General features: G+C 40.2%; 1 protein-coding gene across 15 annotated transcripts in view; it reads left to right on the forward strand.

The window, feature by feature from the left end:
* celf2 (cugbp, Elav-like family member 2) overlaps nt 1–14,416 on the forward strand; it is a 633,618-nt gene extending 619,202 nt beyond the window's left edge. For 14 of the 15 annotated variants that reach the window (XM_052034302.1, XM_052034293.1, XM_052034298.1 and 11 more), the window contains 2 exons: nt 5,571–5,714; nt 10,252–14,416. In XM_052034302.1, the coding sequence (XP_051890262.1) occupies nt 5,571–5,714; nt 10,252–10,379 (272 nt within the window). In that variant the 3' untranslated portion in view covers nt 10,380–14,416. The remainder of the gene's footprint in view (nt 1–5,570; nt 5,715–10,251) is intronic. The other variant, XM_052034292.1, reaches the window with a different exon arrangement.
* Nucleotides 14,417–19,092: the final 4,676 nt, after the last annotated feature.

The raw sequence follows: 19,092 nt of genomic DNA on the forward strand, positions 1-19,092 counted from the left end.
GCAGCCTCTTGTGTCTCCCTGTATGGTCCCTACCCCTCTCAGTCTCTCCAATCCCCTCCAGGCCTAAAACCCACCAAAATATTTGCACTAAATATTCTGGCCTTTTTTGACCATGCACAAGTTTTAATGGCTCCACCAATGGTGGCCATGTCTTCAGCCAAAAGGCCACAAACTCCGGAATTCCCTCCTTTTCCTCTCTGCTTTATCCTCCCTGATTTTGCTCCTGAGCATCTGGTCACCTATTCTAACACGGTTTTGTGTTGCCTCGTGTTGGATTCTAATGAGCCCACATGGATTAGGAGAGAGAAGTACAAGAGGAAATGGCTTTAGGGTGAAAGGGGAAAGGTTTAGGGGGAACTTCTTTACTCAGAGAGTGGTGGGAGTGTGGAACGGGCTGCCATCTGATGCAGTAAATGCGGGCTCACCCTTAAGTTTTAAGAATAAATTGGATAGATACATGGACGGGAGAGGTCTGGAGGGTTATGGACTGGGTGCAGGTAAATGGTATTGGTATTGGTTTATTATTGTCACTTGTTCCGAGGTACAGTGAAAAACTTGTCTTTCAAACAGATCTTACAGGTCAATTCATTACACAGTGCAGTTATTTCAAGTTAGTACAGAGTGCATTGATGTAGTACAGGTAAAAAAAATAACAGTACAGAGTAAAGTGTCACAGCTGCAGAGAAAGTGCAGTGCAATAAGGTGCAAGGTCACAACAAGGTAGATTGTGAGGTCATAGGTCATAGTCCATCTCATCGTATAAGGGAACCGTTCAATAGTCTTATCACAGTGGGGTAGAAGCTGTCCTTAAGTCTGGTGGTACGTGCCCTCAGGCACCTGTATCTTCTACCCAATGGAAGAGTAGAGAAGAGAGAATGTCCCGGGTGGGTGGGGTCTTTGATTATGCTGGCTGCTTCACCAAGACAACGAGAGGTAAAGACAAGAGTCCAAGGAGGGGAGGCTGGTGTCCGTGATGCACTGGGCTGTGTCCACAACTATGGGACTAGCGGAATAACGTTTCGGCACAGACTAGAAGGGCTGAATGGCCTATTTTCTGTGCTGTAATATTCTATGGTTCTAAAGCACCTTGGGGTAAATTACAATCTTAAAAGAAGTGCAAGGTGCTCAAATAGAGAAAACAATCTCCTGTTATTTAAAGCAAAGGAGACCAGTCCTGATCTGTGGCCACAGTTCAACATTTGGAAGGAAAGGGAGGCTGAAGCAGAGTAATTGGCCCATCAGTTTCCTAACTCATCTACCAATTTATCTACATCCAAAGGGGAGAGAAGTCTGGTGGAGCATTATATACAAAGCTGATCCTTTTTTATTAAACCCCAGGCAAATATTAATTTCACCTCCTTCTCCACTGCACTCATCTGTGCAAAACTAATGAAATGTATCTTTGTTTAACTGGTTATTAAATCTATCAATCTTAAATTGTCAATATAAACTTTGGGTGTTAAATTACAATGAATGCTGTTGCTGTTAACAATTTAGGGTTGTAACCTGAATTGAAAGGGTTAATGGAAATCACACAAAACTGCAGATACTGGAAGTCTGAAATAAAATGCTGGCAACTCAGCAGATCAGTCAACATCTGTGGACGGAGAAACAGGTCAAAGCTCCTTCGTCAGAATTGAGAGGGTTAAACTAGCTGGAAAAATGTCGGCTCGGTCTGCATTCACGTCTCTTTGAAATATAACTATAACAGTAGAATTGTAAAGCAAGCTCTGTGCTTGGAGGAGCAGTAAATGGGTTTGCAAACTTGCCAATGGTAGTACATCGATCACCTTTATTGTTCAAACTTCAGAAAATTGTTCACTTTTCACTTGTTATGAATGCTGCCCTTCATTCTCTTGAACATAACATTATATTCAGAATATCAGTGTTATCACATTGGAATTGAGCACTGCATAATTCACCTACGTACCTAAATATATTTTTTTTTCACGGTGGTAAAACACTTTACAGTATATACTGCTTGTGTGTACAAAGTTGTAACAAGCGCACTCACCAATTTCCTCTCTCAACCTCCCTGCCTACCTCTTATTCTTGTCAGTGTTGAGGTATTGGTCTCGTATTCTATTGATGTTAAATCAGCATTGAAAAATATTGGTAATGAACATTAAATTGGCAATAGATTGCAAGCAGAAGTTAAATTGCTAATGAGCAATATTAATGAGTACAATTGGTGATTAATTGTAAACAATGTGAGTGTTAAATTGCCAATTAAAGTGGTTTTACTGAGGAGTATGTGTATTAAATTAATAATGAATGTTATTGATGTTAAGTTGATAATGACGGTGTTTGGTAGTAAATTGTTATATAAAGCTATTGGTATCAAATTACTAAGGAACATATATCTTGGTGTTAATGGCAGCAGTTAGTGTCTGCATACATTTCTGCTTCTCTCTCTCGTAGAGAAAGACATCTCACGACACTTCACAGAGCTGAGGGCAACAATAATCATCAAGCTAGTGGGAAGGAATATACAGGTGGCGGGTAATGACACAAAGTCAGAGAAGAGCTTTGGAACAGGAGAGGGTGTGGGGTAATAACAATGGAGGAGCTTGAAGAGTGGGTTTGAGGGGGAAATGATGAACCAGGGAGCAGAAAATGGATGGAGGATTGAAAAGGTAACTGAGGAAAGATTGGGGTGCAAGGATCTTAAAGCTGGGTTACAGTAAAACCCTGAAAATCCACTATCCGGAATTCCCGATCATCTGGTTCACTGGCTCCCTTTCACACACCAGAGCCCCAGTTCCAGCACCCCCTTGAAAAATCACATGATTCCCTTCCCACACTCCCCTGAAACTCAACTGATTCTGCTTCCCACGCTCCCTACCAGATTCACTGGAAAAAACTTATTATTCTACCATGTAACATCTAAAAAAAAAGTCAATTAATAATGTGTTGGATGTCAATAGATGTAACATCCAATAGTCCCAAACCAATAGTCCCAAACATCTGTTAATCCGGCTCCACCAAAATCCTGAGCAAACCAGATTGACAAAGTTTTACTGTATTGGCATGGGGCTTGCAATGGTGTTGGAGAGCAGGACTTAATTAAGCAAAACACAGAATATAGCATTTCTGAATGGTTTCCTCCTTGTGGAGAGGGAGTGCCTGAGTGTAATAACACTGGAGAGATCAGTCTAAATGCCAACAGTGTGACTCAGTTTCTGAAGTTCCAAGAGCCACCCACAGTCATGGTTGGACGAGCCAGCGGAGGATAAATGAAGACTCCGATTACCAATCCCACCAGAAGCACTTAGCCAAGATGAAAAATGATGGAGGGGGTTTGAGAAGATGAGTTGGTTGGTCAGTTTGACAGAGGGCACAAGGAGTGTGGGGCCCCTAGAGAAGTGATGAGGAGAAAGTTGAAAAAGCCAGAGGTAGATGAGCAGATGAAAAAGAAGAATGAATATTAAAACAAAAGGCAAATGTTGGAAATTGAAACAAAAACAGAAAATGCTGTAAACACTCAGCAGGTCAGGCAGCATCTGTGGAAGGAGTAACGGAGTTGACGTTTCAGGTTAGAGGACCTTCATCAGAACTGGTGAAGGGTCTTCAACCTGCAACGTTAATTGTGGTTCTCCAGTATTTTCTGGAAATGAAGAATACTCCTTATATTATACTGCATATTGAATCAATGGAGTCAATGAAGATGGGGTTAGTTCTTGGAGAAGGGGAACTATTATCTGATGGTATAGTCATTTTTTTACTATATGATGGGCTTATCCCATCACATATCACAGAATAGTGTCAAGATGACAAGACTTCATTAAAGGACTAGCCCAACTCAGGGATTCTGAAGTCTATGATGTATGAGATGTTCCCTGATTAATGTTCTCTTCCCTGTTTTTGGCAAAGTTTGCTAATATAAAGCCTGTAGACGACTTTATATTTGAGGTGTTTGTTGATAAGCAAAGGAATACATCACTGCTCAAACCAGGAAAAGTATGTTTCTTCAAAAGAAAAAGACACAAGCCCCTGGATGGTGGCCGTGTGCCTCAATGTCACTGAAGCCTAGGACATCTCTTCTCCTCTCCCTGCTGTTTACCCAGCGTCCCACCACAGAAGATGAGAACAGCAGGAATGATCTACAGATGGAGAGTGCTATTGATGAGTTTGAAGTTATTGGTTTGTCAACGAGTGATAATATAAGTAATATTAATGATATTATTGACATCAGATTACTGCTGAAGGCAGTGCTAATTTAGGAATAACTTTTGGTAATGAGTTATTTGAGTTAAATTGATTAATGTCATGATTGGTATTTAATGAAATTAGCAATGTTATACAATGTCGATTTAGTTTGGTTCTAATGGCTTCTTAAAATTATTTCCTGATTTCTTATGTCTTTTATTCTCTCTTTAAAACTAAGCAGATTTCATTACCCCTTTAATAAACATTTTAATCTAATGCAGCACACACTTTATTGAACCCAAGTGTCCTGGAGATAAATGGATCGTGTGTTCTGGTTAAATGCTGAGGCACTTTAATCAGTGTGTGGGAGATATTATTGCCTTGTATACTTGGGTCATCCAAATTCATCACTTAATTAATACAATAATTCACTGGCATGAATTATTACCTGGCAGATTGATGCTCCTAACACATTAAGGAACGTTTCTTTTTAATGTAAATAAAATCAATGCCACCCCTACACCACCCCACCCTGTTATGGTCTGGAGAGTTTATAATTAAATAATAATGCCTCCTGAAAAGGTTTTGCTTCTATATTATTGGTGTCATTAGTGAGAATAGATACTGTCAGAACTCTCACATCCCTGGTCTGAAGTGAGGAGTTCTATGATACACTGTTCTGGCTACAATGATCTTTTAGTTAAGTTAAAAGATATGGATCCAGAACTATAGAGCTAAAGATATGAATTCAAATCCTACCATGAGAGCTGGGGAATTTCAGTTCAAGTAATTAATCAAATCTGGAATTAAAATTGTAAAACTAAAAGACTGTTTAAAAACCAATCTAATTCATTGATATCCTTCAGGGAAAGAAATCTGCTGTCGTTAGTCAGTCTGACCTATATGTGACTCCAGACCCACAATGATGTAGTTCGCTCTTAACAATCCTCTGAAATGGTCTAGTAAGCTGCTTGGTTCAAGGGACAATAAACATGGGTCCTGCTAGCAACGTCCACATCTTGCGGTCAAACTTTGATTTTAGCAAAGCACAATGGTCAAGAGTGAATTTTCTACCTTCTGGGGATAGTGGAGTATCTGGGTCCTTCAGAATATTTCCAAGATCAGGCGCAGATATCCTCAAACTGTCTCTTGTGACTATTGCATTCAATATTACAATGTAGAGAAATAGCAAGACGTTACCATTATTGACATCACGTATTGCGAAGATGAAGATAGTGTCTAAGCCCATTAATCCCGGGCATGGTTGTTGCTCAAGTGAGTTTTAGAACCTTCCCACCTTCCACCTTTAAAGACATTGACGCCTTCTACTTAAGAACTAGAACAGTTGTCAACTTAAATGAACGTGGAATCTCTCTTCAATAAATAAATGTGATGTCAGTTTTGTCGAATCTCATCCCCAGGCCCAGAAGGTGCAAATCTGTTTATTTACCATCTTCCCCAAGAATTTGGAGATCAGGACATCCTGCAGATGTTTATGCCATTTGGAAACGTTGTGTCTGCTAAAGTCTTCATTGATAAACAGACCAATCTTAGCAAGTGCTTTGGTAAGTACATGTGAATGGATGTCAGCTAATCTTAAAAAATTGTGTTGATGCCTGATGCACAAGACTATAGACTGTATCCACCAGTTATAAATGGACCTATATTACAACTCCCAGAGGTTTAGTTAGTCAATGGTTTAGATTATATAAGGGGACACAACATAGAACATGGAACAGTACAGCACAGGAACAGGCTTTTTTGCCCACGATGTTGTGATTAAACTGGTAATTAAACCCCTAACTAAACTATTTGCTTCTGCTGACACAATGTCCATATTCTTCCATTCTCTGCACATTCATGTGCCTATCTAAGAGCTTCTTAAACACCTCTATCATATTTGCCTCCACTATCACCCCTGGCAGCACATTCCAGGCACCCACCACTCTCCGTGTAAAATAAAAACTTTCCCGGTACATTTCCTTTGAACTTACCCCCTCTCATCTTAAGTACATGCCCTCTAGTATTAGACATTTCAACCCTGGGAAAAAGATACCAGCTGTCTACTCTGTCTACACCTCTCATAATCTTATAAACTTCTATCAGGTCTCCCCTCAGCCTCTGCTGCCCCAGAGAAAACAACCCAAGTTTGTCCAACCTCTGCTTAAAGCTCATGCCCTCTAATCCAGACACATTCCTGGTAAACCTCTTCTGCACCCTCTCCAAAGCCTCCACATCCTTCCTATAATGGGGCGACCAGAATTGAAGGCAATACTCCAGATGCAGCCTAGCCAGATTTTTCTAAAGCTGCAACATAACTTCCTGACTCTTAAGTTCATTGCCTTGAATTATAAAGGCAAGCATGCCATACGCCTTCTTTACAATTTTGATGACCGTTGTATTCCAATTGGTCATTCTCAGCTCAACGAGGATAGCTATGCCATAGACCTGAACACTCCACCACTGGAGAGGCTACATGAGCCAATGATCCCTCTTGATGGGGAATCACAGTTGCACCAGCCTTCCCACGTTCAAGTAGAGCAAGTTCCAGGCTCACTGACAAGGCAATAGAGCATCAGAATTACCCTCCCTGAGCCAACCAGTGCACCAGCTTCTGAGTCAGACAACCACAGTTCAAGACTCACTCCAGAGTGTTGAGACCATAACCTATCCCAAGGGAGTACTGCACATTCAAACCTGCCATCTGTTAGTTGAGGCATCAAACCTGCTCTTTCAGATGTAGTATGTAATAAAGAGCTCTCTCCAGAGTTGCCAGCCAACTTTTGTCCTTCAACCAACACCTGCAACAGATTTTCTCATTACCTCATTGCTAGTGTGCCCAAATTGGCAGCTGGGTTTCCTACATTACCACATGGGTTGTCAAGCACTTGGGCATCATGAGGTGATGAAAAGTGCAATATAAATGCAAGTTCATTCCTTAGTTACTACATCCAGTGCAAGCCGTAGATGAAAATGCTGAAGATACCCAGAATTATAGTGTAGTGAAATATTTGCAACTGGATTCAAAATGATATTTGAAGCCAGTGTGAAGTCATTGAGCTCAGCTTGTTTTCTTTTAATGACTAGTTAGCTCCTGGATTAACCCAGCCTGTGGCAGCAGGTTGGAAAGTGAGTGTGCCCCAAAATCAGGATCAAAGTGTGATTCAGAGGAAACCGTGGCTATTTATAGCTGATAACATTAAACCCTGGCCTAACTACCCAGAATGAAAGTAAGATCTTGGCAAATATATTGTGATGCAGACGGAATCATATGAGGGATTTTCAGCATTATGGTTACCAGATTTTTAACAAACTTTCCAGATTTTGCCAAAAATAACAAGGATTTCCTTAATTTTTAAAAAGTCTGCTTTATTTATACACGGATTTAAAGACTATATTTGCAATACGTTTTATAATGTCGGTGGAGTGGTTTGATTTAAGAATGCAGCTTGTGGGCATTCTGTGTAGATCACTGACGAATCGCAATTGTTTGTGATACGACTGGGGAACTCAGGTGTCATGGAGTCTTAGAGAGAGAGACAGCATGGAAATCGGCCCTTTGGCCCACCAAGTCCATGCTGACCATCTACCACCCAGTTACATTCATCCTATGTCAATCCCCATTTTTATTCTCCCCACATTCTCATCAACTGCGGGCGGCACTGTAGCGTAGCGGTTAGCACGACGCAATTACAGCGCCAGCGATCGGGGTTCGTTTCCCATCACTGTCTGTAAGGAGTTTGTACGTTCTCCCGTGTCTGGGTTTCCGCCGGGTGCTCCAGTTTCCTCCCACATTCCAAAGACGTACGGGTAGGTTAATTTGGGATTTAAAATGCGCGGCGCGGACTCGTTGGGCCGGAAGGGCCTGTTACCTCACTGTAAATAAAATTTTAAAAAAATTTTAAAAACTCAGATACACAATAGGAGCAATTCACTGCGGCCAATTAACCTACCAGCCCGCACATCTTTGGGATGTACGAGCAAACCAGAGAACCGAGAGGAAACCCACGCAATCACAGGAAATATGTGTAAACCCCACACAGACAGCACCTGAGGTCAGGATTGAACCTGGGTCTCAGGCACTGTGAGACAGTGGCTCTACCAGCTGCGCTGTGGGTGGGAGGTAAAAAGATACGCAGCAATGGAGAAACCTGAATGTGCAGTTTATTGTTATTACAATTTATTACAGAAACTGTAATTTGATCATTGGTGTAAACATTTCTTAAATAACTGGAAAACCTCACACTGCCAAAGAATGAGAATAAACAGAACACTGAACCGAACTAAAAAATAACAAAACAGAAATTCAAGCCCCAGTTTTAAATGTTTTGCAGACGGGAAAGTTTGCCGAGTTTCATCCTTTTGGGTAATGTGTCTATGTGCTTGTTGGTGGGGGCGTGGGGGCTCTGAGATAATGGACATGCTGTACAACCAATGACATGAGGGTGGGTATTTGGAAGCAGGAGATCGTTATATGAAACCTCCAGGAATGCATTCAACCAAAACTGGTGACCCAATGGGCATTGTAAGCGACCATTGATCCAGTGGCATCAACTCAAAAGTTACAGTGGCAGATGGGAGAATTTAGATTGAATTAATTAAATAATTTTGGAATGAATTGGTTTATTATTGTCACGAGTACAGTGAAAAACTTGTCTTGCATACCATTCATACAGGTCAATTCATTACACAGTGCATCGAAGTAGTACAAGGTAAAATAATAACAGAATGAAGAATAAGGTGTAACAGCTACAGAGAAGTGCATTGCAGGTAGACAATAAGGTGCAAGGTCATAAAGAGATAGATTGTGAGGTCAAGAGTCCATCTTATCTTACTAGGGAATTGTTCAGTAGTCTTATAGCAGTGGGATAGAAGCTGTCCTTGAGCCTGGTGGTACATGCTTTCAGGCTTTTGTATCTTCTGTCCGATGGGAGAGGGGAGAAGAGAGAATGTCCCAGGTGGGTAGGGTCTTTCATTATGCTGGCTGATTTACCAAGGCAGCGAGAAATATAGACAGAGTCCATGGAGGGGAGGCTAGTTTCCATGACGTGCTGAGCTTTGTCCGCAGCTCTCTGTAGTTTCTTGCGGTCACGGGCAAAGCAGTTGCCACACCAAGCCATGATGCATCCAGATAAGATGCTTTCTATGGTTGCTCGATGAAAGTTGGTGAGGGCCGATGGGGATATGCCAAATACCTTTAGCCTCCTGAGGAAGTAGAAGCACTGGTGAGCTTTCTTATTCATGGTGACTGTGAAAATATTAGACTATGGTTGAAAAACCCATCTTGAAATCTATCCTAACCCTGTGTGGCCTATTTGTGAGCCCAGAGTCACTGCAATTTAGCCGACTCTTAACTGTCCTCTGAAATGGCCCAACATGGGCATTAGGAACAAGCAATGGTCTGTATTTCTTCAAAAAATGAAGGCTATGCAAAGACACTCAGGAGATGTGTACATCACTGGCAAGGCCACCATCATTTGACCTTCAACAAAATTTTTTGTGTAAATGACCTTAAAGTGTATTTCTGGGCCACTTCAGAAACCTCTTAAGAGTCAATCTCATGACTATGGGTGTCCAGTCATGCACAGAGCTCATCAGGTGAGAACAACACATCTGCCTTGCCTCGGGACACTAGTGAACCAATTGGGTTTTTAGTAACAGTCCAAGGGGGCATAATTTTAAGATACTTACTTAGTTACTTACTTACTAAGTATCTTGAATCTTATTGTATTTACAGTATACGCCCGACATTTTCACCCAGAGAGTGGCTGCAATCTGGAACGCACTTGTCTGAGTATGTGGATGAGGCAGATAACTCTTCCAACATATAAGAGTTATCTAGATGAGCACTTGAATCTCCAAGGCGTAGTAGGCTACAGAACAAGTGCTGTTAAATAGGGATTAATAGGGATAGGCACTTAATGGTCAGCATGGTCAATGTGGGCCAAAGGGTCTGTTTCTGTGTTCTGTGACTCAATGACCATTAACAACACCAAGATGTGATAATGCCTGTTCACACATTCTTTTGGACTTATCGTAAGATCGTCTCATTTCTTTTCTTCTCCATTTCTCCTAACCTTACACCCCCCCAAACCCCCACAGGTTTCGTAAGTTATGATAACCCAGTTTCTGCACAGGCTGCCATCCAAGCCATGAATGGTTTTCAGATTGGAATGAAGCGTTTGAAAGTTCAGCTGAAACGATCCAAGAACGACAGCAAACCCTACTGAGTCTAGTGTGGGAGGTTAATGCTGTTACTTTAGCTTTGTTAGGGTAAGTCCCATGAACCAGCCCGTGGCTGAGGAGGATCATTGCCAACATTCATCAAGAGACAGTTTTTAACATTACACTTCCATTATCCTTTACCCACCTGTTTTTCCTCCCATTCCCGTTACGTTCAGTATCTTAAATCTTATTGTATTTACAGTATTTAATATTTTGCTTTGTTCCGTTAAAAAAAAAATGAATTTTGCAAAAAAAAAAGATGTCTTAAGAGGATTTTGAAAAAAATAACCGAAATGTGCAATTTAACTCAGCAGCCACTGGTGCCAAACAGGCCCACGTGATTATCGGGCATCAGACGCTTTATTAGCTTAAGGGACCCAGTTAATGTAGATTAGAAAGGCACCAGCAGTTTACGGGTTAATGATGTGGTGGCCTAGTCCGAAAGTGATACCAAGTGAAGTACTAACATTTTCTTTTATTTTTTGGGGGGAAAAAAATATTTCTCACTCCAATGAGAACTTATCTGATAGGACATGATCACAAGTTAGGTATTAAGCTTTGTGTGATCAGATCACATTGGTCTTTTAGTAAAACAAAAGCCTTTGAGATCTGTTTCCACTGCCATATGGGGCTCTTTTTTTTCGGGAGGGGCAAAGGATAAAATGAAAGAGAAGATTTAAATGATAACATTTGCTGATGGTTAAATCAAAAATGATTAAAAAGGAAAGCCACAGGCCTGTACATTTTATTTGTAAAAAAAGCAGCTCTATTTTTATACAAATTTTTACTGCCTCAGAAAGATGGAAGTTATTTATTAATTATCTATAGTTAATTTATTGGATACCTGAGATAGCTCATCCTCTATAATAGTTAGAGCTTGCCTCGTGAAGTAGTCTCTGATGTGCTAAGTGAGAACAAGTTTATCCTTGCAGTTAAACACACACAAAACACATCCTGCAACAATCACGCTTCTCTCGTTTATTTGTATCTTTTAAGTGTGTGGTATCTCATTACTTGTAGCTTCCATTATGTAGTCGAGTTCAAGTCTTTTATTTTAAACCTTGTGACTTTTATTCTTCGTTTATATATTTGTTTAATTAAAAATCTGTACTTCTGTCCCAAAACCAATCCATCTCTTTTATCTCTTTTAAAGTGCGGATGGATTTTTTTGGGTGTTTTTTTTTATCTGTTGCCGTTGCTTTTTTTTTACAGTGTTATTAAAAAAAATGCAAATTTATGTGAATGGCTCATAGAATCTAATGACTGAGATTTGCATTATTTCTGCAACCATGAGAATGATTTTGTTCCTGCTGCGTAGACTCTGTGTAACTTTTGACTCTTCCTTGTTTTTTTCCCCTAGACATCTTCATGCTCGTTAGTTCATCGTTTGCCTAGCATGTCCCTGTGGCGCCAAAAAAATTCAAAAAAAAAGCTCATCGTCCCGTCATTGTTTCTGATGTCTTTCTGACCTCACATCACACTTGGTCCTCCTACTTGACCCCTTTGACCTAGTTTGACTTTGAGATTTTTTGCATGTGACCTCATATAGTTTTGAATTCTAAAGAGTTCAATGTGAAAAGCCTAGCTGCATTTGTGTTGAGACTGAAAAAGAAAAAAAATTATTTTAAGAAAGTAAAGCAAGACAAAAATATATAAGAGAGAGAGAAGGAAATAAAAAAAAACCTGTGGCGAAAATGTTTCTTTTTTTTCATGAAACAAACTTGAAAGTATTATACAGGGATTGGCATTCTGTCTGGTCACTTGGAATAGCGATAGCAATATGTGGCCAGGGCACAGAATGTTGGTTTCTCAATGAAGCAGACTACTTCTGATCAGCTGAAGAAACTGGTCAGATATTATCAAGAGCTCTGTAATAGTTTTTACATTTTTCAGGCAGTGTAAAGTTTTGATAAGGGCCATTTAAGTGGCTCACTTTCTCATCAATATATATAGAAATGAAAAAAACCACTTTTTTTGTAGACTAGTTTAAGATAATTAAAAAAAAAGATGACCCATGTTTGGGGAAAGACTACCTATTTGTGTCACCTTTTGCTGAACTGATTCACACCTAGACAATCTGTGGTAAATGCACATTAAATAACCTATATTTTATACTGTTTAAGTGTATTGGGAGAAGAAAACAAAGCAGTAAGTGTTAACTTCGTCACGTTGGTAACTGTGTGGGTTAAGTTTTGGTGTCATCGCGATTTTTAAGGTTATATAAGTGTTTCGTAACGCATCGGAATTTTTTTTTTGGCTGACTCGCAAAAGATTTTTTTTTCGGATGGCCAAAAAAAATCTTAACTCGTCAGGTGAAAAGGAAAAAAAACTTACAATTCCAGGACAAAAAAATTGTGTGCTTTGCGTGTGAAACATTTTGACGTCTGATTTTATTTTTTTTTTCACTGTGGGATTAACAGTTTGACGTACTTTGTTCAGCAAAATGTGAGATTGGCTTTTTTTTCTTTTGAAAAAGAAGAAAACAGCAATTTAAACAGTGCCAAATTCCAACAAAAAAAATTGAAGGTACTTCCTGCCTCGCGCTTAATTGTGTTATTTGTGAGAAGTAATTTGATAACATGGGGTATTTTGTTACTTAAGTGTTTTGTAATAATTCTCTCATGTTTGAAAAAAATTAAAGGACAAAAAAAAAGATTAAAACCAGAGAGAAAAAAAGTTTGTTAAATTGTTAAAGCTGTGGTCTTGTTGCCTGAGATTGTTCACTGTTTGTTATTTCTCTTTGTAAAAGTGCCCATATTTCCCAACCTTGCCATTCATTGAGATGCTGTGAAAGCAAACCTCATAAAGCTTTTTTTCTTATAGTTGTAAAATTTAAAAAAATAAAATACTTAAAAAAAACACACACACAAAAATATTTAAAAACACCCCAAGGCAGGAATGTTTAGAACTGGTTTGAAATTTTTTTAAAAATTAATCATTATTAAGCAGCTTTAGCTGCCGAGTATGACTTTCTAACCATTGCAAAAGCATTTGTCATTCCTATGTGCATGCACTTGCTATGTAATAACGCGTTAACTGTTAACGGGCCAATATTTCTCTGCAGTAAAGGCTGGGAGCAGATCAGATCAGTTCGGCTTCCATCGCCTTGGGGATTGATTTTCGGCCTGCTCTGTTCTGACTTCATTTCCCCACACTATCACCTTCACCACCACTCCACCCAGCACATTGTATCTGTTTTTTTTTAAAACTTAAAAGTAAAAAAAAGTAAAAAAAAAAGCTGTAGCTTCATTGCGTTTTTTGGAAAATGTCACACAAGACAAGTGTTTGTGCTCCTGTGATGTGAGATCTGGTGTTTGTAGACTATTATCATTTAGGATTAAGAATTAAAGGAAAAAAATTATATAGTTTTAAGTATTTGTTTGAGAAAAGCCAAAGTTAATGCAAAATGAGTGGGGGAACCGCAAGCCCATGTGAGTGTTGTAATTCTTTTTGGTGCATTTGATCCTGTATGTGTTGGAAGTTTTTTTTTGAGAAAAAAGTCAACACACCACACACACACTCAAAAAAAAATATAGTGGGCTTTCATATTTCTACAACTTGATTGTAATTATGCATTTTGTACCAGTGGAATTTTTTATACTGGAAATTAAAAAGTGGATATTTCTGCGCCTTCTCTGTGTGGGCCCAGTCATGATTGATTTTGAGTCTGATTTCTGGTTGGTGCAGAGAAACTGGTGACTATTTCATTTTAAGAATTTACAAAAAAAAATCAAAAAAATAACTTTGGCTTGCTTTCCTCATTTCTTTGCATATGCTTAAATGTCAAGAATTTTTGTCAAACAAAATGGGTAAGTTTCTCTTCAATTATGTATTGTGCAGTTACATAAGGTATTAGGACTAGCAGTATTCAACCACATGCAGTGGGATAACTGTATTAGTTTAAAAAAAAATTAGGGGTTTGCTTTTTGCTGTTGAAATCCAAGTTTTTTCCTGATTCTCTGTCTTCATTGTGAACATAACTGTGGAACAGTCGGACTTATTTTTGTAACGTATGTTATTGTGTGATGCAGTTTTGCTTCTGTCTCAAATATTAAACCATTTTTCCTAATACTCGTCTCTCTTTGTGTACTGTTGGTGGCGTTCACTGTTGTTTGGCGTTCTTGCAAACCTCACTGTTCCACGTCTTTTTTTTGTTTATTCTCTTTGTTGTGTAGACAAGACACTGCCAATCTTACCAGCTACTTCTGTTTCTCATTCCTCTTTTGGTTCGGTATTTAACTGTTTTTGTTTTTTTTTCTTTTCCTTTTTTTTTGGACAAATACAGCTATTTATACTGTTTTCCAATGCCTTTTTTGCTGAACAAGCAGCAAAAAAAATCTGCAACAAGCTACAATGGAAGGGGCACTGCACATCAATGTTAGACACACAGGAGAACTAATAAGTAACCAAACAAAACAGCAGCTCGTAAAATGCTATGATATGGATGTTGTTGTTACTGATTATTATTCTGGATGCATTGAAGGTAAAGCCAAATCAAAGTCTGACGGATAAAATGAACCTTTTATATAGAGATCACTTTGGAATAGAATTGACATCCAAAGCTGAGGGGAAAGCTTCAACTGCACTGACCAGGGATGATACTGAAATATTCTGGACATAAGTTCCTCGTGTTTTACTCCATTAAGTTAGCTGATCTCAGTCAAGGAATTCTTGGCAATGCCTCTAACCTTAACAACTCTGTGTTTGGTAACAGTGGGTGGGGATGGGGGAGGGGGGTGGCGAGAGGGGACGGAGCAACATTCTGCTGGGATCCTGATATAGTTTCAAATTCCTCGGTAAAAATAATAACCTTGCCTGCATTGAGCACAATTCAGAAATGCCTACTCATACTTTGCTTCTAAAATTAATTTTGTTGCAATTAATAGAACCAAATTTCATAGCAGAGTACGGGACCCTGTTGCTACTGTATATGCATTTTTAGCATAAGTGATCAAGGATTAATTTCAACCCCATGCAAGTATCCGGAGAATGGGTTTGAGCAGTGCTGGTGTGATTTACATAACTAGATGTTATCGCCTTCTCTGCCAGTTCATCTCCCAACCCACCAATGTAAGGAAAGAAATCCTCTCAGGACCAATAAAAGAAATATATCCTTTAGAAAATTTCTCAGTGGCTCCCTAATTTCTGATTATGGTTTTCTCCATTCCTTGCTTCATTACCACATTACAGTGTATTGCTATCACTGACAGTGGAAAGATATTATTGCACCAATCTACCTTGAGACTGCTACGTTCTCTGCCCCCCCCCCCCCACCCCCTTCACTCCCTAAGAGCACTCGAGTTTTTCCCATCTCTGTGGCCTGGAATGGCACAGAGTGGAATATTGGGCTCTCCAACCAGCTTTTGTTTCCAGTGCTGCCGTGTGTTATCAACCAAACATGTTTCAGCTCTTTCTTTCCTCTCTAGAGTGGGAGACAGTACCTCGCCCAGCCCGGGAGCTGAAGGGACTCGCAAAACCGCATGCAGAGCAGGGGAGTTTGGTGGGAGTCATGAACCACAACTGTGGGCCCAAAGCAAGTATCTTAACCTGTGCTAAATCCTACCCAGCCATTAGGGGCAGTTACTGTTGACAGGATGTGGATGTAGTGGTCATTTTATTGGGTTCTTTTATCAGTCATAATTGTTGTCACCCACTGATTTTTAAATTTGGAATTGCAATTACAACTCTATTTTGGCTCCTTTAATCCCACTTATAGATTTATATCTTGCTGGCCCGATGTAAAATTGATTTTGTCAATCAGCTGCCTGCTGTAGTGTTCATCAGGTATTCATTCGTGTTGATGGCAATAAGCAGAAAATTAAGTGGCTTCTGTGAAGGTTCTTGACCCTATGAATGGCCATGAGGGAGCTGGTGGGAGTGGGGATGGAGGTGGGGTTTGGCTGGGTGGAAGACTGGCTCTGAATCAGTAGGTAGCTGGGTGCCGTGTGCTTGGGAATGGGTTTAACAACGCTGGCTCCATATGGAGCTGGGGTGGAGAACTGAGGCAACACGAGGAGCACTGATTACGCAAGCCAATCAGGGGAGATTGCATATCTAAAAGCTGGGGGAACATGGCTGCATTAACTGAAAAGTGAGTGAGATTAGAAACAACTAGATCAGTTGTCTTCAGCTAAATATAATCCCACAACTCTTCCCAAGGAATATTTTACCTGCAGCTTTGGAGTGATCAGTTGAGAGGAAGGTGTGGATAAACTGAATCATGGCAATCCAGAGTGGATCTGATAGAATATACAAAGAAGTTAATGGTACAGAAAGATAAATGGTAAAGTAATTAAACCATGGGGCAAGGGGACAGAAAGTCACTGGAGGTCCTTGACACTGACTGAAGTGTATTACCAGATGGAGACATAATGGCTGGAATGATTTAATTTACTTCTGGATACCTTTTATAACAAGGGAGTGAGGTTTGATTCTTGTCTGAGCTGAAATATGATTTCCATTATCAATATTTTGTGAAATGTTAGTCTTCTGATGGTGAGTGCATTAGTTTTATAACGTGGCTGGTCATGAACAAAGCATGCTAGCGACATCAAGTGGCACTCTATTTCCGATTGTTATGTTGAGAAATTATCCATTCAGAAGGCAATTTTGCACTTTCTGTTGTTCTAAAGTGGACTGTCGATCATTTTTTGTGTATTTTGACCACACATTCAAGATGAGGGACTTTTGCTGTTAGAAATTCCAGGACCAGTGCATTTTACGTAACCCAGAAGTTAAACCCAAAAAGGACCAAATCCAAATTTCTAGTCTTCAGTTATGCCTGGATTTACTGCCAAGCTAGTTTTGATTCAACAATATATTAGTTGTTCAGAAATGAGCTTCAGACCATGTAACTATTGATCACATTTAAAAGACTTGAACATGAAAGATAGAAGAGGAACCATTCACCCCTCCCTTCTTGTCTGTTCTGCCATTTAATACGGCCATGACTGATCTTTTACTTCAGCTCCACTTCTCTATCTCTCTTGATCATTTAATGTCCAAAAAGTTATCAGTTTCTGTTTTGAATATATGTATTACTTAAACCACAGCCCTCTTGGGAAGAAAATTCAATGCTTCACAAGTGTATGCTGTCGAAATTTCTTCTCATCTCTAAGTGGGATGGTCAAGCCCTTATTCTGAGAGTCTGACACCTGTTTCAAAGCACCCCAGCTGGGGGAGATATCACCCCGTTAGGCCCAGTTTATAAGATTCAGGGACATTGCTTCTCATCATTCTGTAGTCTAGAAGCTCAGTCTGCTAAATCTGTCCTTGTAGGTCAAACCCCCATCCTAGGAGTTAGTCTGAAGACCCTTTGTTACACTCCCTCTATTTAAGTATCTCCTTCCTTATGTAGGGAGTTAGATCTATGCACAATATTTTCAGGTATGAATTCACCAGGGCCCTTTATAATTGCAGAAAGATATCTTTACTCTTGTATTCAAATCTCCTTGCAATAAAGTCCAACGTACTCTTTGCCTTCCTAATTGCTGGCTGCACCCACTTATCAACTTTCAGTCATTCATGCACAAGGACACCCGACTCCCTGTGAACACCATCAAAATTCAAACTCTCGTCTTCTAAAAACAAAACTCTCCACTTTTCTATTTTTCTACAAAGTGGATAATCTCACAAATTTCCACTTTGCCGTGTCCTCGTTCATTCACCTAGCATCTCCCAAAACCGCCCTGCATCTTCCTCTCAACCCACTCAGCCTTCCAGCTCTCTCTCTCTCTCCATCAAGAACATAAGCAACAGGGAGTAGGAGAGGGTCAGTCAGATCTTTGAGCCTGTTCTGTCGTCCGACATCACAGCCGATCCAATCGTGGCTTCAACGTGACCTTCCCACTCTCTCCCCATACCTCGAGTGTTTTGTGGTTTAAATATAGGGGAAATTAGGGGAAATTGAATGATTGAAGAATTACTCAAGACCCAGGCAGCATCTGTGGAAGGAAATGGACTGCCGGCTTTTCAGACTCTGGACCAGATGAAGGGGTCTCGACGCAAAACATTGACGGTTCATTTCCCTCCACAGATGCTGCCTGACCCGCTGAGTTCCTCCAGCATTTTGTTTGTTGCTCCAGATTCCAGCATCTGCCGTCTTTCGGGTCTCTACTCAGGAACCAGGTCCAGTACAAGTGTCACAGGTTTATTGTTTCTCATTGGTGGAGAGAAAGTGGGGATGTGTATGTGTATTTAAGACAACTTCTCCACAGAACCCTGAAAACATCAATTATTATACCTTTTTCTAGTTCATACATGGCTGGTTACAGACCAATAATACTAAGAATTGATTATATATATTACATGCATACCCAACCAGCTGTCTAATAAGGGGACAGTTTAATCATCTTATGAACAGATGACAGGTCTGGGTCATTCCATGATACTTTCCAGTCACCCTGTTCACCATTTCTAAGCCAGAACAATGGCTCTAGTGTTCAGTGACCTTGTATATCCAGATCAAGCCACCTCCAGTACTGATAAGTGGAGGCCCAATCAGGCCATCACACACACACTCCTCCCGCCAGTTCCCCTTCCCACCTCCCTCCCTATATTCCATGCAGCACCGCCCTCTCCTATCAGATTCTGTCATCTTCAGCCCTTTGTCACTTCCACCAATCATCTCCCAGCTTCTGACATCATTCCCGCTCATCACCACACCCCCCCCCATCTCCTCGTCACCTCCCTCCCTCATCTCCCTCTCACCTGGATCCA

The sequence above is a fragment of the Pristis pectinata genome, chromosome 19 (genome assembly GCF_009764475.1).
Source record: "Pristis pectinata isolate sPriPec2 chromosome 19, sPriPec2.1.pri, whole genome shotgun sequence".
NCBI lineage: Eukaryota > Metazoa > Chordata > Chondrichthyes > Rhinopristiformes > Pristidae > Pristis > Pristis pectinata.